Below are 23,153 nucleotides of genomic sequence, written 5' to 3' on the forward strand. Positions count from 1 at the left end.
AATTCCAGGGTCATGACTTCTAGGAAGCTCCCCTCATTCCACATATAGGAAAGAAAGATTTGAACTACCCCTCCTCATTGAAGTTCTCATCTACCAGGTCCATGAGCTGTGTGGTGTATTAAAATGAGAATATGGTAACAACAAAGTGTGCAGTTAGCTGATTCTAGTCTAGTTTAATCTTTTAGTTTTAGTTAACGGGACACCACAAGTCCACCAACGAAAACATTTCAGGAATTCAAACAGCCAGTTACCCAGCTGAATCAATAATTGGTGGCCTTTGGACAATAAAGGGAGCATACAGTGCCACTAACACTGCATCTAGTTTGCTGTGTCAGGTCAAGCCATTACTGCTGAGTATGGGAAATAAAGATAAAGTTGCAGTTTGCAGGGGGCTTCAATTTGAAGAATTACAGACAGCTTATGATGGCACAGATGATAAAAATAGTATGCTGTTAAACTTTCTCCTGGAAAAAAGGCAAGAAAAACCACTAGAGAAGCAAAACGCAGCTACTTTGAAATCACAGATGAGATGAAAGGAGTTGATTGAGCCTTATCAGAGGGGAAAACAAAAATTGCAATCATTCAAGATGTAGATACGCCTGCTCCAATTTATAGCCTCCCACAATTTCAGATGATGTATAATCTCATACAAAGACCTAGCTGAAAGCAATCATTCAACATTCATCTGCCATTGCTCTCTTTACAACCATGTTGCAGAAATGTAACTGAATACCAGAACAACTTTGACTACGGGTCCATATAGATGTGCAACAGGAATACTGAGCTCGTTTGAGCTCCACACATCCTTTTTCTCTGGTGCTCCGACTGTATGCTGCCTTCTACCGTCTCCCAGAACACACAATAGGCCTCTGTGTGCACGGCCCGCGGAATGCTGCGAGATGGCAGGGCAGTGGGATAGCTGCATGGTGAGGATGGGGGTTGGTGGGTGAGGAAGGGTGTGGACGCTAGGAGGATGAAGAAGGAGGGGGGGTTGGTTTGAGGGAAGGGGAAGAGATGGCAGTGACGGACAGAGGGTGGTGATGGGGGGGCTGACCTTTCACAACTGTACGGGTGCACAGAGGCTCCAGGGGTCTAGAGGGTGTCTAGGTTTCAGCCTAGTCACCACAGGGGAGGGGTGGCTTTGGTCCTCTGTGTACACACAAACCAGGGACAGAAGGGTAGTCAGCACTACCTAGGGGAGAGGAGAAGACAGATAGGTCCTGAAGGCTGGCAGTGTCCACAATGTGATCTGTCCCTCAGTAGAAACTGACTGGGTTGTTCAGGCTGAAATTAAGAAATAAAAGAGGACAGATAAGATGCTAGTGGCTAACATACAGTCAAAGTGACATTCTTACTGTTTTGGAATCCCAATTAATGTGACTAAATGAAGGGAGCAAACAAAACTTCAAACACAAATGAGAAAAAAACATCCATACACATTCAATTCTGATTTAATAATCAACCCAACAAACTGTACAGCCATGCTAGTGCCCCCGTAAGGCTGTAATGTTTATTACACACCTGAAAAAAAGTAGGTTGATGAAACATTTTGAATGAATGTTACTCACTTTGAGTAGTTGTGGTGCAGATAATGTTGATATTTGACCCAAAGGCAGATCCAAAAAAAAGGGCCTTTTTCTTGCTAAATCATCAAAATGTAATGTTGTTTGCAAAGTGTCCATTTTAGGACATTCCAGCTCAGCTTGACTTTCATAAATTCATGCTCCACTTGGCCTGCACACCCGCTCTGCTAAGTTTTGACTCTAGCAGTTTTGTATGTTCATGCACCAATTAAATTGTGTTAACGCCATTTATGTCATTTATCAATACACTTTGCTCACAGCGTTGTTAGGTTACCACAACTGAGTTTTTGGCAGTTCAGTGCAGTCTGTGAAGAAAACATCATGCTGTCTACATAAGTTGATGTGCCAAACAAAACAGTTACTTTACACTTTGATCAATGCAACAATTCATATAAAGCGTACTTAACCAGTTGGCAGATGTCAGAATAATATTAATTTTCTTTTGTTTGTCTCTTTTTTTTTTTTTTTGCTTTAACCAACTCCTGAAAAGATACCTGTTGCTTGAGTTGTTGTTTCATGCTTCATTAAATTTCATAAGCAAGCCAATAACAAGTCTGGCTTTTGGGGAAGCTCAGGTAGTGAACATTACTACTCTTTGATGTAGCTGAAAGCAATGAATGTAATTGGAGAGATGACAAGAAACATCAAAATTGTGTGCTGGATGGCTGAAATCATCTGAATCTACTTCTCCCATGTTGTGAAGAAAATATATTTAGGCCCCAGCCCCCCATGACCCCAAATGGGAACAGTGACATAGATAATGAGTGGATGTTTTGAAGTATCGAATGCAACTCGGGTTAATGGAAAATCAGTTTTAAACATAGGGTTCATCTTCTAGGGAGATCGTTTGTCCATAGTTATTATTCAAATGCTGGTAAGCCATCATGACATGGGGATTCTGATGTTTACTAATGATTTCTTATGTTTTGTTGTGTTTGATATAGATAGCATGATACTAGTTATGTAGCTAATGAAAAATATTGCATCACTTTTTCATGTGGTGAATCAATATCGAAACTTTGGAAATGTTATGTCCTGAAATCAATGCATTACTGGGAGCAGTATCTATCTATCTATCTATCTATCTATCTATCTATCTATCTATCTATCTATCTATCTATCTATCTGTCTATCTGTCTATCTATCTATCTATCTATCTATCTATCTATCTATCTATCTATCTATCTATCTATCTATCTATCTATCTATTTATCTAGAGAACCTGATACTCTCTCTCTCTTCCTTCCTCTCTGTGTGTGTGTGTGTGTTTCTAACTGTGTGTGTGTGTGTGTGTGTGTGTGTGTGTGTGTGTGTGTGTGAGGGTGATTTTAGAGACAGGATAGCATTCCTTTCACCCTGGGTGGCACTGGGATAATGGCTCTTATCCTTTAATATGAGCAATGCATTAAACCACGCATTAAATCTCTACTTAACAGTGTCCAGTAAGGAGCTTCATTTCACTGTGCAGTTCTCAATTCAGGCATCAAATGATCCCGCTGCAGGTTGTCTCAGGTTTGACAGTTAAGCAGATTTTATGATGAATTAAAACTGGAAATGGGTTAAAATGAAGGTGTTTTATGCACACCTTCTCTGCAGTAATGAAACATCCAACCCAACTAAAGTGGGATGTGGAAGCTTGAGGAGACTGTTTTTGAGGCCTGGAGGGGCTTTGGCTTTTTTGGAAAAATAAGCATGCATCAATCCTGAGAAAAGAAAGGTGTAATTGGTTTAATGTGCACAGGGCAGGCTGATAATGATGATCAGTAATGTGTACCGGTGTTTCAAATTGCTTTAGGACTAATTAGTAATTCTCACCATGTTTATTACAACCAACTTTTGACATAAAGTTGCATTAATACGTTAGTTTTGAATGGAGAGTAAAAAGCCTACATCTTTGGCCATCTAAGTTCTAACATTTGTTTTAACATCATTTTTTTATCTGATAATCCTATCACTGCTCCAGTGAAATTTCAACACCTAACTCCTACTACCTCTTCCTTCCGGAAGTCCCCCAAAATTGGATGTCCAAAGTGTTCCCTAAGATAGGGCTTTATCCAGACCGCCAGATTACTGAGCCTGAATCAAAGCACCAGACTCGGTATGTTTCTTTTCCTGTGTGAGGTGGAGGGGGGAAGAGGTTAAGTTTGTGCAGGCTTGGTGAGTGCAGCAAGGGGGGCTTTCTCACACAAGATGGAGGATGAAGGGACAAAGGTGGCATTCATTGGCCCAGGAATGGAAAACATTTTCGCCTGAAAACAGAGAAGGTACAACCGGCAGAGGTATTGCAGAGAGGCCATGGGTTAGCATGCACCCCTCTGGAGAAGTCACACGCCTAGAAATGCAGAGGAGACCACCAGCACCCAGTGAAGCCTGGTTTATTTGGGAATGGAGATTATATCAAGCCACCAAAGAGTCTGGAACAATAAACAAATGAAGAATAATCAAATACTAAAAAAATAGCATGAAGTGTGCTTTGAAACTGAACACGGTGTTGTGTTTTATCACTGGGTTTCTTCACCATCACCTGAATTCTATAAAGTGCCTTCAGAAGAAACACCTTGTAAAGATTAGCAATAACTGGATCAAAATTACGATTAATATCTAAGGAGTCAAATTGTTTATTGACTTTCTTGAAAGCTATAAATTCCCCATCACAGTCAGCCAGTGTTTCACTAAGGAACATCGCACACAGCAGCAAACATCAAAGACAGGAAGCCAGGCCTCGAACTCAAAAGATCAAAAATGATAAAATAAATTGTGTCTGAAGGACCGGGAAAGCTGCCAAGGACAAAAAGACTTACAGAGAGGAAGGATCTCAGACACCCAACTGTGATGTTTCCTCTAAACAGAACAACAGAGTCAGAGAACAGAGACTGAACTGAGTACAGGGTCCTGGACCGAGCACGCCACCTAGAGGAAAAGACTGAGAAATTAAAAGGGTCAGTGTGAGAAAGTCACCATGTGGTGTCGCCATCTTACAGCAGTAGAAAGGGTTCACTGGTGGCAACATGACATAATCTTTTTACATTATTTACTAGACTCAACAAAAAGTAAACATTTGATGATTTAAACCTGCTCATGGTTAAATTAAACTACTGAGTTGAGGTTACAAACCACTGACATGTAGTCCTGCATGTTATATGTATGCAGTGGTGAACAGTAACAGAGTCAGTTTATTTGAGTACTGTACTTAAGTACATTTTTTAAGTATCTGTACTTTACTTGAGTATTTTTTTTTCGGGGGAACTTATTACTTTTACTCCACTACATTCAGAAGACATGTATTTTACTTTTTACTCCACTACATTTCTATCAGTGCTCTAGTTACTCACTACTTTTGTAGTAAAATGTGTTTGTGTAGCTCTGTTTGTCTCAGTGGTTTAGTCGTACAATTTCACTCAGATCAGGCAGTTCATTTAGAGGTGGTTATGATGGCTATAATTCTCCACCTGAGCACCCATGGTCATATCTTCAGCCCGTGTTAGAGGTTTTTGAAATGAAGAATGATACGTATCGTTTGAAATGTTCTCCCCGTTTCCCATTCTGCCCAAACGTACAAAAATTCACTGTCCAACCTGAGAAAGCGTGTTGAGCTACGTAATGTTTAATTCCAGATGAACATTTCAAACTAAGTTGTCTGTGCTTGGAGTAACTTAGTTTATGTTTTTATTCCATGGTGTAGTTTTTAGAGATTTCAAGTAATGGTTTCTAGATAAACATGATGTAAGTGAATGTACTCCTATGTATTCTTGACAGCACTCATGTATTGTGAAAATACAAAGCTTGAGATTTTTTAAGAAGTACTTTGAATACTTAAGTATTTTTAAAAGAAAGTACTTCAGTACTTTAACTGAAGTATCAATTTGATGGAACAACTTTCACTTGTATTAGAGTAATATTTTCCTGGAGTATCTATGCTTTGACTTAAGTAATGAAGGCGTGTACTTTGTCCACCACTGTTTATACATTGCAATGAAAATTCACTAATGGCCTTATTTCTGTGATAAAAGTTAAACAAACGTGTTTGCTGCCTTGCAGCCATATTTTTATGGACATGTTATGTAAATGTTTGAGAATAAATCTTGTGTATGACTACATGAGCTCAACTCAACCTTTTAACTCAGCCTAAATGGAAAATGTAGGGCAAAACTACTCCAAAGTGACACTAGTCATTATTTATTTTTCTTTGAATGCAAAATGAATACACTATAAATTAAGATAGAAGAAAGTTTCAAATATTAAATGAAACACTAATCACCTATAGGTCCGAGTTTTGGTAAGAATGTGGTTCTGTACCTGCCGTAGAAACTCATACCGGTTTGGTTTCAGTAGCCTCTATTTGTTGACCCCACAGTCTCTACCACGATGACAGTGTCAAAGCCCCGCCCCCGTGTTGAAGCCTGTACTTGATCCAGCATGTCAGAGAGCAGCTGCTATTAAAGCTCTAAGGACCAAGGTGTACTGACCACAAGCGTCAGTCTAGATCAGCAACTGTGATAAAAAGAAAAATAGTCTTCTTAATTATTTACATTAGACCCTATTCACCACAATGCATTGCCTGAAAAGTCTTAGGACAGCTAACCCAGGAGTCTTGCAGCTTTTTAAAAATACAGGGATCTCCGGCAGAGTTGGAGCTGACAGCATTGTCTTGTCCAGGACGCAGCAGCAGCAACCTGTTCCTCTCCCCTGCTGGGCCGCAGCATCACCTCACACCCACAGAGCCTTTCATCAGCAGACAAGCACTGATGTGGACCAGAAACAAAAGTAAGTCCAAGGAGGCTCTCGCTAACTGAATATTAAATCAACATAAATCTAATGAAAAACATTTATTTTCAAACAGTTTTCCCTTTTTTAATTTAAAAACAAAGCTGTCACCTGCACGTGTGTAAGGTTTCAGTCATAACGTGGAACTCGTATAATATTTTTGTGCGACGAAATCTTAAATTTGAGCCAAATGTAACAGCATCTCTAAAGCAATGTAGCATCAATTACAAGTTGAAGCTTTTGTTTGTAAAAGATATTGGAAAAATGTCTTATCAGTACTCTCTTTTCTCTGAAGGGTCGACGGTCGATACTGCTCTTAAACGTCATCGTTAACTGTTAAGTAATATCAGCTCTGTTGGTTGATGCTCGAACGTCATTAAAAGTGACTGAGGCCCTTTGCCTGTTTGAAGTTTATTATAAAGACTATGGTTTGAAGTTGGATTTAAAAGTCCATAAACGCCCAACAGCAGTAGTAGTAAAGTTAGAAGTCAAATTCAAGTTATTTATTTAAAAAAAAAAAAGAAAAAGAAATAAAAATAGTAAACTAAAACCACAATTTTTCGTTTTACCCTTATATTTTCATCTATACCCATATTTTCTCCTTGGCATTCAGTCCCAGCTAAGCAAGAATCCTTGCTTTTTTACTTTTTTACTCTTTTTATTTCCTAAATTGAGCTCTTACTATTCTTTTATTGCTTTTATTTATTACTATATTTGTGTATGATTATATTGTATTTTAATAACTGTACAGCACTTTGGTCAACTGAGGTTGTTTTTAAATGCGCTGTATAAATAAAGCGTGACTTGACTTGACTATTAATTTAGTTGATACGTTAAACCAACTGGTAATTATTTGTATCAGTGTGGCAAAGAAGTGCTTCTAATGGTATCGAGCTAAATAAACATAAACCAGCAAGAAAGTGGCATCAGTAAACGCATTTACTTTGGGCAGGAAAGTTGACAAGCAGCTACATTTGCAATACACAAAACAATATTTGCAGTTTAATGATTTGATCAGAGTAATTTAGGCAGAATTGAAGTTCAAATATACTGGTTGTCTTCATTTGGGTTTTGTCATTCTACCAGTTACATTTTTGCATGTTCATCTTATTAGTATCCAAAAGGTGCATACTGTTTCAAAATTCAAGTAGACATTTTTCAGCTATGCCATTCCCATGCTATGCAGGTGTTTGAGGGAAAAAAACATCAACTGTATTCATGTATTTGCATTTGGTCATGGCACAGAGGTCATGATGGTCATCTCTCTCTCACACTAGGTTTTTGGTCAAAAGTAGGTCAGGTCAATTGGACCTTTGCCATTTTTTTTTTTTACTTCGTTGACACACTGGGGATTTTTCCATTAATATAATTCAGTTTAACTTAAGAAATCACAGTATGCTTTGGTTTGTCAGCAGGAGTCGGTGGATGTCCAGTATGGAGGACCTGCTTTTCTACACCATAACTGAAGGAAAAGAGATGATCCTCCTCTCCCAGTTCATCTCTGTGAGTCAACATTCACATTCACTTCTCCTCTGTCACACTTTACACTGTTTTGACTTTCCATGTATGTGGGCATACATGTGAACTTTTCCCTATAGCAGTATTGCATTTCCTGAAACCAACTATGACTTTAGTCAAATCAACCTTGAGGGGTGACATAGGAGTCCACCTCGGGAATCTAGAGTGCCTCCAGCTGAATGTAGGGTCAAGTTTAAAATTTGTTATGGACTCTCTTATGTAACAGATCAAGCTAAATATAGGAGGTGTGACAGTGCAGTAATCACCAGGGAACAAGATGCAGTTTTTCACATTTTATTTTATGCTATCTTGGACTTTAACGATTCAGATATTTCACATTCTTAGGCTGTACCAGGACATGTTTTGATAATTATATTACAGTAAAGGCACTTTCCCTTTAAAGTTAAAGCTACAACAATTACTTAGTGCTCACATAGTAACTAAAATGGATTTTAGGTCAACAGATCTCCCCATACATGGGTCCAACATTGACATGTGCAACCATTACAACTGATATCAAGCTTCTTTTAACCTCTACCATGAGTGGGGCCACTTCCAAACTTTACATATCTCTGAGGCAGGAAATAGATTGTGTGAACTAACATGCTATTGCAAAACCTTTGCAGCCTGAGAGAAAGTCCCATTTAAAAAAGGCAGACATCTGGTGACGTCGGTGTCTATGGAAACTCAGTCATCTTAAAAAAAAGGAATGTGCTCTAAGGAAGAGGCGTGTGTCAACACACGTTGCCTGCTGTCACAGCATGGATAATTGGATGTGTTTGTAGAGGTAAATGGGTTAAGACATTTATAGACGTACATATATTTTGACAGTGTTAGTACCTGTGCATGAAGACTACTCTGAAAAATGTTATCCTTTCAATTTTTTGAGATACCAATTTGTCTAAATATTAATTAGTTAAAAAGGGAAAGCATATTTTAAAATCCAGATTTTTAAATTCCTGTTTCTTCTGTTGTAGAAATAGCAACATATGCTAAGTAGAAGCTGTATGAAGGAAATTACATCATATTAATAGATAGTGTCTTTGACTCAAATTATTACATTAACCCACCAGATATAATATTTTACCCCATCATACTTTTATTTTAAAAAATTGATTATTTTTCTTGATGGAAAGATAATTGGTTGGTCCATAAACCATTATGATTAAGTTAACCCTCCTGTTATGTTGCGGGTCAAATTGACCCTTTTTTGAGTCTATTTTAGGCAATACATGCCTTCCAAACCAGCTAAATACAGCATAAAAATCTGGGCAGCGTGTGACAGAAGAGGAGTAGTGTTAATTTATCAGCATCACTTCATAAAAAAAAAAAAAAAAATTCAAAATGTAAAATAAAATAAAATAAACAAAAATCTATGTCATGTAAAACTATTTTATTTATATTTAGGTTTTTCCAATGTACATAAAAAGTTGTAAAAAGTTTTAACATGAATTTTAATGAGAAACAAGTGAGTTATCCTCATTGAACCATGATCTGTGAGAATTAAAGAACACCAATGGACTAAATATTGATTTAGATGGTTAGTAATTGAGTTAAAAATTGCATTAAAAAAAATGTGTATTGGGATTTTTTGGGGTTCTGACACTTTTGGATAATTAAATATGCTCATGGGTCAAATTGACCCATGAACATTATTTCTGTTCCTGAGAAACAAACATAACAGGAGGGTTAAAAACAAAGATCCATCACAACTAAAGTTAACTAAAAACGAATTACTATAACACTGTGTTAAAAGACAAAGAAAATAGCAAGTATTTTAATATTCATTGTTTTGTTTTTTAATAGATATGTTCAATTATATACTCAGTTTACCATTATTGGTTCAATCATTGGACTATTATCAGGCGATACTATATTTAACTCTAGATTTTGCGGGCCAACTTAAACTCACACGACCTTCTTGAGTCTGTTTGTATAATGGGACAATCTATGAAGTCTAAAGTGCTCACCAATCAGAACAGGAACCCTCTTTTACCAAGACTTGCAGAATATAACTGTGAAATTAGCCCTCCCCCCAAAAAAACCTTGAGCGCAGCCCCAAATTCTTGGTGTGTCATTCCCAGGAGCAAAGAATCCCTCACAGATCTTCAATAACAACAACAGAGAGCCTGGAGCCCTGTCCTCTGTTTGCTCCTTGAATTCAGATAAGATGGCTGGAAAAAATAAATGTGCCCTCTCTAGTTGGCAGGGTCATGTGTGTGTGGTGTCCCCAAAATAGAGGCATATGGTTTATACAGTGACTGCCAGCCGGACGAGAGACTTATTAGAGGGAATCCAGTCATCTGATCTATGCTTGTACTTCCTCTTTAATCACATGTTGGCACCCCTGAACATTTGGAGTCCTATATCCGTATAAGCCATCTACACATTACTGTAGGCAAGGCAAGGCAAGGCAACTTTATTTGTATAGCGCATTTCATGCATGAGGGCAACTCAATGTGCTTTACATTAAAACATTAAAAGCATTGGAAACATTCAAGAACACAAATAAAATGACAAATATAATAAAACAGAAAAGAAAAAGAAAATTAGAAATATATTAAAAATAAAAATAAAATTTGCATTTAAAGCGAGTTAAAATAAGATAAGATAGAAAGGCAGTGGCAAATAAAAAAGTCTTAGTCTTTGATTTAAAAGAGGTGAGAGTTGGAGCGGACCTACAGCTTTCAGGGAGTTTGCACTATAACATGTGCATAACCTAAAGAATCTGATAAACAGTTTTATCAAGTAATCCCTTCTATATATATTTATACCTCTCTCTGTTTCAGGCTTTGAGAAAAACAGGTTTGTTGACGTCTGACCCTCGGCTGCGTGACTGCGTCCATCAGATGCGGCTCCTCACGCGTGACTCTCTTGGGCCTGTCATGATGGACAAGAAGCTGTTCAGGAGGTGAGAAAAGCTTTGTTTATTTATGGAGACATAGTTATGCATACCATGCGAAGGGCAAGTTTCCAACTGTTGCCTGTGTGTGAAAGGTATACAGTACATTGTGTTTACATGTCAGTCATTGTTTTCCGAGAACAAAGCTTCTTGAAATTAATTTTGGAAACAAACAGGAGGGATAAAAAGTGTAAAATAAAGAATGAAAGCTGCAGCTTCAGGTGCAGTTAAAGGTGTTAGTCATAATCATTTTGTGGTTACGTAAAAGAGTAATACGAGAAGTAATCTGTGGTCAGCGCTATTTGAGTCCAAGAGCCTGACATGGACAGGCGTTTTATGGCTAACAGCTGCCACTAACCAAATTCTTGTTTGCACATGCCATCCACGGCAGTAGAGGGTAAAGCAGGACAGACTCCGTCTCTGGGCCTGGTAATGAAATAGCATCTTGCTGGTTGAGCTACAGACTGTGTCAGTTACATTAGAAGTAGAGCTGGAATCAACAGTTGCTTCACTATCGATTCATCTGCCAATTATATTCATGGTTAGTGATCCATAACATCTCAAAAAAATGTGAAACATTCTGAACAGAATTTCTACAAGCTTAAAGTGACATCTTTAAACCTCTGCATCTTTAAAGACGCACATTTGTGAAGCTGGAACCAGCGAATGTTGGACATTACTGCTGTAAAAATGACAGAAACTATCAGTTCATGATCAAAATATATTGCTCATAAACTCTGATTGATTACACGATGTAATGACTAATTGTTGAAGACTCAACATTTCTTTCAACATCATGCAGACTCGCTGCCAGACAGTCTCATTTGTAAATCAGCTACACTGAGTCTCATCCTTTGGCCTGGAACAGTAGGAGATTTCACAGTCTGGTTGTCAGTTGTCAAACTGTATCCAACATTCTATTTTTTCACAGCTTGTTGAGGTTATCCTTTCCCGAAGAACACTTAAAAGCTCACTATAAATAAGCCTCTAGAAATAGAGAGTGCTATCTCCTTTTTTTTTTTTAAGGAAATGACCCATATGAATAATGCAGTCTCTTTCCACTCTCTCCTCCTTGTGTCCCAAACTCTCACGCTAGCATTGCCTTGGATTGGTGAGGGCTGCGGGCCAGAGTTTTCAGTACAGACTGGCTGTGACAGAATGTACATACCTTTTCTTAGAGCCATCCTGCATTGCTATCCAATTATAGCAATGAAAATCTATAACCGTTTGAACCTGCTGTCTGATATAGGCCAGTATGGTTGTTTATCCTTTTAACTGTGCTTTTGTTAGCTGGAGGCATGTCCCTTTGAATCCAGTATGATGAAAAAAAGATGAATGCCCTTTAAGGAGTTGAGCTTTTCAAATAAATTGAAATTGATTGGACATTCAGTTCTAAAAAACATTTCTCAGGCAGAGCAGATTTTAGTGATTGAGGCCAAAGGACTGTTTGAGCCAAAGAAGCACAACTTTTCTGAACTGAATGCCAGAGAAAAGGCAATGTGTTGATGCATTTTAATAATCCCATACAATCTTTTAAACTATAACTCAGTGTTAGCTAGTTAACATAAGTGTATACCTATATCTCTGTTGTCAACCCTGCTAATTAACCCTCCTGTTATGTTCGTTTCTCAGGGACAGCAATAATGTTCTAGGGTCAACTTGACCCGGGGCATATTTAATGATTCAAAAGTGTCAGAACCCCAAAAAATCAAAATAAACTTTTTTTAAATCTCATTATTAACTCCATTACTAACCATTTAAATCAATATTTTTGCATCCGTGTTCTTTAATTCTCACAGATCATAGTTTAATGAGGTTTTTATATGAAAATTCATGTTAAAAAATGTTTCTATGTACATTGGAAAGTGATTGGGGTGAAATGTGTCACACATGCAAAGAAACATTTAGTATTTGACACTTTTTAGCCTCCACCTTTTAGCCTCCACTTTGACTGCAGGGTCAAATTGTCCCCACGAATAGTATCTATGTAATATAGACATGCAGGGGGGGTTGCAAATGTGTGAAATTAACCATTTTCATTTTAGTTGTTGTCCACGCTAATCAGGCCGAGCAGAAGAAGTGTCAAACCGAAAAAATTACTTTAAACATTTTTATTTTTATTTTTGAAGTCTAATATGGGTCAATTTGACCCGCAACATAACAGGAGGGTTAAACAACACATTCAATGGTTGTTAATATATATTTGCCAGCTAATCTTAGATCCCATTGTCGCTATAATTTAGTTTTTATTACAGAGGTTTGTTTTGTGTTCATATTTATTGAAATCAAATCCATAAATCTAATGCTAATATATCTGTATCTGACATCCTTTCCGATTCTCCTCATGGCATCGATTGAATCTTGTGTCTTGTAGGTGTGTGGGCAACAACATCATGCTCCTGACTAAAGCATTCAAAAAAAAGTTTGTCATCCCAAACTTTGAAGAGTTCACCCAGCAGGTCGATAATATGTATGACAGGGCACAAAAGCAGGAAGCTGGACAGGTAGGAAACAATCTCACATCTATTGTTGTTCAGTTATTAATTTATGATACACTAATGTGTGATTCTTATCTACATGTAGGTAGCTGATTATATCCCCCAACTGGCTAAGTTCAGCCCTGATCTCTGGGGTGTGTCTCTGTGCACCATTGATGGACAGAGGTAGACTTACATCTTTAATATAATGCATGTTTCCATTCTGAAAAACTCCATCGTGTGTATGACCTCACTAACAACCCCACCATTTTTCTTTTCTTTTGTTTGTTTGTGTGTTTGTTTTGTTGTTTTTGTTTCTATACATCTCCATCCCATCCTCATGGCAAACAGACACTCTGTGGGTGACACAAAGGTTCCCTTCTGTCTGCAGTCGTGCGTGAAGCCTCTGGAATACGCCATAGCCGTGCACGATCTGGGCAGCGAGCACGTTCACAACTTTGTGGGCAAAGAGCCCAGTGGATTCAAGTTCAACAAACTGTCCCTTAATGATGACCGTAAGTGATTACCTTGACCTAGACTCTCACTCCTGCTGTGCTAGTATTCCTACACAAGAACAAGCAGTGACATTCACAGTGAGTGTATCACTGACTCATCCAAGAAAACCAAAGGAAAAACAAATAATGTAGTTTCAAAAATGAAACAACTGTGGTCCTTGAACAGTTATTTCAGCAGGCTCTGTTTGTCAGCAGGGCTACGATGAAAAAGACAAAGCCTCATTTAAATCATAAAACAGCAGCCTGAAGGGGCTTATGGACAAATTCTGTACCATTTTATCACCTTTCCTCAGATGCAAACAGGATTTTCTTCTATGTGTTCAGTTTATGAGCTGATCATTAGTGTTCTCTGTGTTTCCCCTCAAGAAATATGTCCTTTAATCTCAGCATTTTATCGCTCTTGTGGTTTGTAGGCAAATGAGTGATTACATGCTGTTGTCTCCTGTGCAGTGAAACCACACAACCCGATGGTGAATGCTGGAGCCATTGTGATCACCTCTTTAATTGAGGTAAAATTCTAAGGCCTGTCTCAATGGTGTAAATATTGATTATCTTTGCAGGTTGTTAATGAATGCAGAGGTTTTCACTTAAGACTATACACACAAAGTGAACGTCAGGATCGAAGATGTCAGAGCTGAACAAAGACTAGGATTTTATTCTACAGTAATGATGAGGTTATACTGAGAAATAAGCTCTCTTTTTATAAGCTTAGACCTATTATAGTATTTTCCATTCTCTTATTATTGTGCTGTGTGGTATTCTGCTGCAGCCACTCACTCCACTGAATCACAATTTCAAGGGGTAATCGATCAGTCCATGAAAAATAATGACCTAAAACAAGAAACTAAACAGAAGATAAGTCCACCAATAAAAGAGCCAATCAATAGAGCCTCCAGTCAGAGGGTTTTTTCAAACATTGCCCTGAGATAAAACAGGATTGTGTTCAAAAAAAAAAAAAGAAAGTTTAACCAGGTTTGCAGAATGAAAGCTGTTATGTTCATCTTGAGAAAACTTGCTCTTGTCTTCGTCTTGGCACACGTTTTCTCTCGCTGAATTTAATGGCATACTTATGACCCGTGCATTAACATGTGAGAGCCCAAATGGACTCACACGTGTATTTGAAATTTGCTTGCAAGAAATCATTGTGAAATCTGACACTGTTTACAGTCTGTGTGGTAAGAGTGCTCACATGTCATTCACACACCCCAAAGGAACTGGCAATGTAGCGGCAAAGTGAAGTTTGTGGCAGTTTCTCCTGTAGATTAAACAGAACGAATACAGCATGAAGAAACATCTTACAATGCTGAATGGTTATTAACAATTATTTGGGGATAATTTCATGGACTTAACAGTTGCATCATTAGACTGTGTAGAATCCCTGTGAGATGCCACAAAGACTAGTTAAAGCTGAAGCTATCAGGTTTAGTTTTGATTACAGTTAAAACATTTTAAGGAAACATAATTTAAATACAAAGTGTGGTAAAAATCCGTGGACTGAATCTCTCCCTGGAGAATGGAGAACGACTGTTGGCTGGTCATTTGGTGTCAGCCTCTGGACTATGTCCACCAACATCTGACTCACCAGTCACCTCACTTATCTGTGCTCTTTGGCTTGACTGTAAGTCATGTGTGGGCGGAGCTAAGTCAAATAGGTTGTGTATTTTTCAAGCTGTCCTCAAACTTCCCAGCTGACAGGAGAGAAACTCTGGACCTCTTATCATATGTGGGTCAGGTCCAGCAGCAAGGGAGGGACTCTGTGTTTAGGCTGACAGTGGGGGGTGGGGGCGTGTGTGTGCTTCTGGCCAATTACAGCCTCAGAGCAGAAGGTGTGCTTGCTACCCTCCTATACATGCCTTCGCATTGAGTGAGGCATTTAAGACATGATTCATAGAGAGAGAAAAAATGTATTAAGGGAAGAGGTAGGGTTGATATTTTAAACACAGGAAAAGGAAAGTACAAGTTGATTCAGTTGACTTATTTTAAGCCTCTAATGTAACAATGTGTTGTATCTTTACTCTAATGTATGTATTTTTTACTGTTGAGTGTTGCTTTTATTATTGCTATGTTGTAAGGTGACCTTGGATGTGTCCAGAAAGGCGCCTATAAATAAAATTAGTTATTATTATTATTATTATTATTATTATTATTATTAACAAAGACCTCAATTCAATAAGAAACTTAGACGTCCAAAAACTTTTTTGCAAAGCAAATACCTAAAAAGAAATTGGTCTTACTTAGCCATGATGCTTCAGGAAGTCTCATCTGACTAATACTTGAACTCATGTGGAGTATTGAAAAATTAATGTGACAACCATCCCTATTTGGTAAATTTACGACTTGATCCCTTACTCATCTGTGAAATCCAAGCAGGGTAATAAACAGTGCTCAGGCTGTAATGCCACATGATGGACTGACAAGCACAAGAACATGTACACAAAATACCTCCATGCCCACGCACATGGGATTATGTTTAACTACTCAAACACTGCCATCTATAGGGACTCGCTGCCTGATGGAACACAGCAGCTCTGCATGTCAGAAAGTGACTTTTCCCCTTTTTCTATTAACAGCCTCAGTCAAATAAGGCCCAAAGGTTTGACTATGTAAGTAAAACTTTAACATTGTCAACCTTTATTTCATGAAATATCACTCATTTGTTTGGTCTCCTTACTGAACAGTGTCAATCTGTCTTTGCAGGTGATGGATTTCTTGAAGAGTATGGCTGGTAGAGAGTTTGTGGGCTTCAGCAATGCAACGTGAGTGTGCCGTGTTGGAAGAAACACAACCTTTTTATTCTTGTTCATTTGAAATACAGCTTTCTCATACTGATCATTTACCTCCAGTTTCCAGTCAGAGAGGGAGACTGGGGACAGGAATTTTGCGATTGGTTATTACCTCAAAGAGAAAAAAGTGAGTGTTTGGGTTTTTTAATGTTTAATGACAATAACTCAAAATGCTTGTTGAGTATTCAGAAAAAAAGGGAAAAAATAAGGTCTCATGCGCTGATTATAATCTACTCTTTGCAGTGCTTTCCTGAAAATTCTGACATGATCGCAGCCCTTGACTTCTACTTCCAGGTACGACTCTTAGTCAATCAATCAATCAATCAACCTTTATTTGTATAGCGCCAAATCACAACAAACGTTATCTCAAGACGCTTTTACAAACATAGGAGGTCTAGACCACTCTATGCCAAATTATGAACAGAGACCCAACTTCAAGACAGGGTAAGACTCAGTCTGACCCCACCTTAATCCATCATGAGCATTGCACATCGCAGTATTTCGCTAGTTACAGTGGCGAGGAAAAACTTCCTTTAACAGGCAGCAACCTCAGGCAGAACCAGACTAATGTTAGACAGACATCATGCCCTCGACCGAGTTGGGTCTTGAAAGAGTGAGAGAGGGGAGTGAGAGAGAGAGGTGATAGTGATGAGACGAGTAGTACAAGCTGTTGCCGCTGGAGTCCAGCACGTCCGTATCAGCTGGAGTCCAGAACGTCCGCAGCAGGAGGATGTCTACGGCAGCTCAGAGGGACCTACGAGACAAGGGAGCTCAGGGACTCCAGAAAGTCTTGAATGTTATAGTGTTCTGTGGATCAAAAAGTTGTGCTTTTTTTTTTTTTTATAAATAAGCTTATTTAGAGTCAAAAGAGTAAGAGTAAGAAAAGGAACCAATTAACTCATGTAAATAAAGCATCCACTTGTTGCATGGTAATCTTACCGTGCCAGCAGAACTCCAGGAAGTCAAAATACCCTGCCAAGAAAAGTCTGGTACATCTCTCTCTTTTTGCAACTCTGTTTGTGGATTATACACTTAACACATAACAAATTAATTTATGAGCTGTAGATGTGCTTGTAGGCAGATTTGGCTAGCTGTTTCTCCCTGTTGCCATACTCACTGCCAAGCTAAAATACCCAGCCACATAGAGCTTTGTGATACTTCTTGTCAATCTACTAGAGTCACTCTTGGCAAAAAAGTAAAAAAAATATCTTTCCAAAAATTCCAAAACTTTCTCTCTAAAAAAGTTATTTATCTGCCTCTGAAGTTCCTCTGTTCTTCTCTTATTTAACATTTCAGTTGTGCTCCATTGAGGTGAATTGTGAGTCAGGAAGTGTCATGGCTGCCACACTAGCCAACGGGGGGATTTGCCCAACCACAGGCGACCGTGTGCTGAGTGCCGAAGCAGTTCGGAACACTCTGAGTCTCATGCACTCCTGTGGCATGTACGACTTCTCAGGACAGTTTGCCTTTCATGTGAGTCACCAAATTTCAAGGATCTTTCTGGAACATTGTGGTGTTCGTTTCCAGCAGTTGATAAAATGCTGAATCAAGCTCTCAAGTGTCAGTTTAAACTCTAATATCTTGTTTGCTCCTCTTGCTCAGGTGGGCTTGCCAGCTAAATCTGGGGTGTCAGGTGCTGTTGTGTTGGTGGTCCCAAATGTCATGGGTATGATGTGTTGGTCGCCTCCTTTAGATCGGCTTGGGAATAGTGTCCGTGGCATTCACTTCTGTCAGGTATTCAGTCTCAAACATGGTCTCAGTGTCTGAGTCATTGGCACATACTCCATGTTTTACAAACTTTTGAATTTCTAGGAACTGGTGTCTCACTTCAACTTCCACAACTACGACAACCTGAGGCACTTCACCAAGAAACACGATCCCAGGAGAAAATCTGACAATGACCCCGTAAGTTCAGAGCGAGAAGCTGAGAAGCTACAAAGACTCCTCTTAGGGTTAGGATTCATGCTGAAGCTTTGTCCTCTGCTGTAAAGATTTATTTTTGATTTATAGAACAAGTCCGTGGTAAAGCTGATGTTTGCAGCCTACAGCGGTGACGTCGCTGCTCTAAGAAGGTAAAGTAACAACAGAATCGCTGTTTCAGTTTTCATCACAAAACTGTGGGAACAGAATAGTAGATACAGCCTGATAAAAACAATCAAACATTGAAAAGCTGATTCACTTGGATGCTGGTCATAGTTGGGAGGACTGATACTACTTTAATATCTGGGTGATAAAAACACAACAGGAGTCTGGAGAGGGTTAGCTTAGTTTGGAATAGAGACTGAAAGCAAGGGGATGGAATGGACTTGGACTTGTACTTATATAGCGCTTTTCTAGTCTTTCTGACCACTCAAAGCGCTTTTACACTACTTCTCACATTCACCCATTCATACCCATTCACTCACTGATAGTGCAGGCTGCTATGTAGTGAGGGACCATCAGTGTTAGCTAATCTCATTAGTTCACATTCACACACCTCAGGGTTCAGTGTCCTGCTCAAGGACACTTCGGCATGTGTCTGCCAGAGCTAGGATCGAATCGCCAACCTTCCGATTGATAGACGACCGGCTCCACCCACTTAGCCACAGCCGCCCCAATCAGTTGGCTTGGTAACTAGGTCTGTTAACAAGATGGGTTTTGAAATCTCTATGAAAAAAGACTTGCAACACATAGCTCATCAAAAGCTGATATAACATTACTAATGAGCTTTAGAGCTGCTTTTAGACAAATTTAGTAACTATTTTAAAGAGCAAATCTAAGCTAGTTGTCTCCTGGTGCAGATCGCTGCTGTTGGGCAGAAACCTTGTATCTCCATATCTCATTATTTATTCTTTTTTTCAAAAGTTTATATTTTTGGTCACACTTAGGGCCCGATCTGTTATAGGTTTTCGTGTATAAAAACATGTGCAAACTTGATAGCACACGTAAAGCAGATGTACTAACTGGGTGCACCGAGGATTGCGTCTGTCAAATGAGCAAAATAGCACCCGCAATCCATTTAGTGTGTTTGCCTACATAAATATGCAGAATACATGAAGATTATCAGAACGTGCAAAATACTGGGAGGAGGAGATGCAAATGGAATCATTCAGCACACGCTAAACATGTTTGAAAGGCAGGTGCAAACTGGCTCTGCTGAGGTGTTTTCTGATCTGAGCTGATTTGAGGAGTACGGTGGGGATTGTCGGAAATCTGATGAAGATTCTGCATTTAAGGAAAAAAGAGATTCAAATTTTTTGTCAGGTCATGAGGGACAATTTACAAAACCACTTTTCAAATAATGAATCACTTTTTTTCCATTCTCCCAAATCGCGTTTCTTCTGGCAACACTGAGATGTCTCTGCTGGAGTTCACCAGTGTGTTTATTTGCCTCCTCGACCAAGACCTCCAACTCCATGACTTCAAACTTCATTTTTCGTTTAAGGCCACTCTGCTCTCCCAAACTCCATGGTGACAGCTGGTAGCACACGCAAAATCCTCATTTAATGGCGGTCCGCACCACTTTTGCACCTGCTATCAATTGCGCACGCAATCATAGTAGATCACCTGCAACAGGCCCATTAATAGCACGTGCAATTTTTTTGTTTGCACACACAGTTTAGCGCTCGTTATCTGGGATCTTAGTAGATCAGGCCCTAAGTGTAGTAATTGTAGGCCTGATACAGTGGGTGGCTGGTGTTCGTTAAAGGATTCAAAGTAAACAGCTGATTTACTGAGGGAAAAGCAATCGATCGTCTCACATCAAACCCAACCGCTGGCCAATGAAGTTGCGCTCCAGCAGTCATGTGATGCCGATACTTGGACAGGAGCTGTGCTCTGCTTCAGTCCCAAGATTCTCCACACATTCACAAACATATTAACGGCAATTCTCGGGTCTCATCTCTCATTTACTGCAGTGCTAGGAATTCGAAGGATTAAAAAATTCCAAATTCTGATGAGACTGATTTACCTCCATACGATATTTAACTTACATGCTGATTAGATAGTGAGTCTTATCAGTCTCACTATCTAACTTTCAGCAAAAGAGCAAACAAGATTAATTTCTAAAACACTTGTCTTTCCTTCACAACATTTCAAAGTATTTCAGCTTTTGCTTACATTTCTAACACGTTTGAAGTTTCTTCAAAGGATCTGTGGTTTGAAGTATGGTTATGAATATGGTTTTAAATCTAATCTCTCAGTTTCTCTCTGGAAGAAAGATTTTGAGCTGATTGCTCCTTTGAAAAACCTGCATTGTATGGTGTCTAATTTCAGCGGAATTCAGCACTGAAATGCACTGAGGAGCAGTGGGTCAGATTCAGACAAAACACCGTTATTTCAAATTCTAATAATAATCAGCCACTCGTCTCTCGTATTATCATTATGAAGGACTTGATGATAGTGTGGCGTTTCTTTAACTCTTTTTCGTTTTGAACTTCTGCACAGAATGAATTCCTGTTGTGTTATTGATAAAGTTAAACACCCAAAAAGTTGTACAGTGGATGTGGCTGGCTGGGTATTTTGATACTCTCCCATAAAAAAAAGACATGTTAAAATCACTTACTATAAAGTAAGACCTTTAACAAGTTCTTTACTCATGTAACTGCAGCGCTATTCTGCTCGTTTCTGACAGCTTGCTGTCAAAGGTTAACCTTTTCATGTGTGTTTTCTCACCTTTACTCTGCTCCTTTGTTGCCCCCCCAGGTTTGCCCTTTCAGCTGTGAACATGGAGCAGACAGACTATGACTCTCGCACCGCGCTCCACATCGCTGCAGCAGAAGGTGACACCTCATTATAAGTTTGCTCATGCTTCAATAATCTGTGCTTTGACTTTCAAAGGAGAATAGATGTAATAAGGCCAGGTTGCTGTCCTTTTGTTGTTCAGGTCGCGTGGAAGCTGTTGTGTTCCTCACTGATATCTGTAAAGTGAATCCTCACATGAAAGACAGGTAGAAATATTACTCACTACCATTTTTTATATGATGTGAAATATGGTTGGAAATTATATTCTAATCATATTGTCTTATCTACTAGATGGGGAAACACACCTATAGATGATGCCGTGCAGTTTGGCCATGAAGTGATTGTTTCACTCATGCAAGAGTACCAGAGTATGTACAACGAAACAGAGTCCCATTCCAACACAGAGGAACAGAAGCCAGCACTGGATACTCTGAAGAGCATCGTTTAAGGACTAACAAAGGTTTAATATGGTAACTAATCTATTTTAAATATGCACCTAAGGGGAATGAAGGGCAAGGGGTGGTTGACGAACATGAATAATCAAGGGGGGGGTCTTCATTAGACTGTTGGAAAGGTATAGGGTGGAAAATGAACTATCTCTGCAGTCTGGAAGAGTAGTTCAGCAGAGTAAAGTATCAGTACAGAGCTGTATTCACAGGCAGTGTGGAGACAAACGACATGAAATTAAGTCATGATTTGGTATTTGTAAAAGTACTAATGAACTTCCCTGTAAATAACTATTCATTGTGCTTATTTATTGTTAAATGTTGCTTCAGCATTCTGTCATTGAATCAGAGGGTTCCATGCCCCCTGTGTACTGACAGTATAAATATTCCTAAAACTGCTTCATTGTTATTCTACCGCATCAGGAGGAGCTTCTGTTGCATGTCTTTCTTAATGCTGGAAGGACTGTAGTTATAGTGTGCAGCTGTGCATCAATACTTAGGCATAGGCTACTTTAGTCGCTGCTTGTGTTGACATTATATTTTTTCTTTTAAAAGTTATATTTTTGGGGCATTTTCGCCCTTTAATGGAAAGGAAAGCTGAGGAGAGACAGGAAATGTGGGGAGTAGGTGTAGAGAGTGGGGGAAGACATGCAGGGAATGGCCGAGGCCTGGAGTCGAACCTGCAGCTGCTGTGACGAGGACTAAAAACTCTGGCTGTTTCTGAAACCGCCTACTATACTAGCAGTACGTACTGATTTGACCAAAATTCAGTATACAGTAAGCAGTATGTGAACAAGAGCAAAATCTGCAGTAAGCCAAAACTCCCCGGATGTCTACTGATTCGGGAAATTTCACAGCATGCATCGGACCAGTCTGCCTTGCATACTGTTTCCCATAATGCACAGCGCTCGCTCCACTTTTTCTTTTTCCTTCTTTTTTGACGGGAGGAAATCCGTTTTTGAGTGCTGTGAAGTTTACTGAATTACATATAAACCACTTCCTAACTTTTTGAATGATAAATGGATGCTAAATAAGTAGTTTCGCTATCAGCTTCGCCGTTATTTGCTTCCGCTTTCCGAAACCAGAAATCTAGGCGTCTGGTCCAGCGTACTGCAACACAGATCGAACATAACAGTCATACTACATACTAAATTAGAATGCAGTATGTAGTAGGCAATACCTACTGCCTACTACATTAGTAAGTAGTATGTAGCAGGCGGTTTTGGAAACAGCCAGCACGTGCTTAAACCGCTGGGCCAATGACGCCCCATGTTTTTTCTTTTATGAGGATTTACTCTTGTAGATGTGAGTGAGCTCTTATTAGTAGTTTCTTGGATATCAGACACATCTGCACACATAGGGCAATAGTAACAGTACAGTCTGAGGTATATTTAATTATCTAAATGACTGTTGCAACCAAGTAACATTTGTGTTTAAAGTGAT

General features: G+C 39.0%; 1 protein-coding gene across 1 annotated transcript; it reads left to right on the forward strand.

Annotated features, from left to right (window-relative positions):
* Positions 1 to 6,120: 6,120 nt before the first annotated feature.
* Positions 6,121 to 22,466, forward strand: LOC117821723 (glutaminase kidney isoform, mitochondrial-like). Its single transcript, XM_034696202.1, has 18 exons — positions 6,121 to 6,347; positions 7,760 to 7,850; positions 10,655 to 10,776; positions 13,142 to 13,271; positions 13,351 to 13,430; positions 13,596 to 13,759; positions 14,210 to 14,268; positions 16,330 to 16,362; positions 16,457 to 16,515; positions 16,603 to 16,669; positions 16,786 to 16,836; positions 17,839 to 18,015; positions 18,145 to 18,276; positions 18,355 to 18,447; positions 18,553 to 18,614; positions 21,226 to 21,302; positions 21,407 to 21,470; positions 21,556 to 22,466. Exons 1-18 carry the CDS (start codon positions 6,133 to 6,135, stop codon positions 21,710 to 21,712), a joined length of 1,833 nt encoding a protein of 610 aa, XP_034552093.1. The 5' UTR covers positions 6,121 to 6,132; the 3' UTR covers positions 21,713 to 22,466.
* The last annotated feature ends 687 nt before the right edge of the window (positions 22,467 to 23,153 follow it).

This window comes from Notolabrus celidotus, chromosome 11 (assembly GCF_009762535.1).
Source record: "Notolabrus celidotus isolate fNotCel1 chromosome 11, fNotCel1.pri, whole genome shotgun sequence".
Taxonomy (NCBI): Eukaryota; Metazoa; Chordata; class Actinopteri; order Labriformes; family Labridae; genus Notolabrus; species Notolabrus celidotus.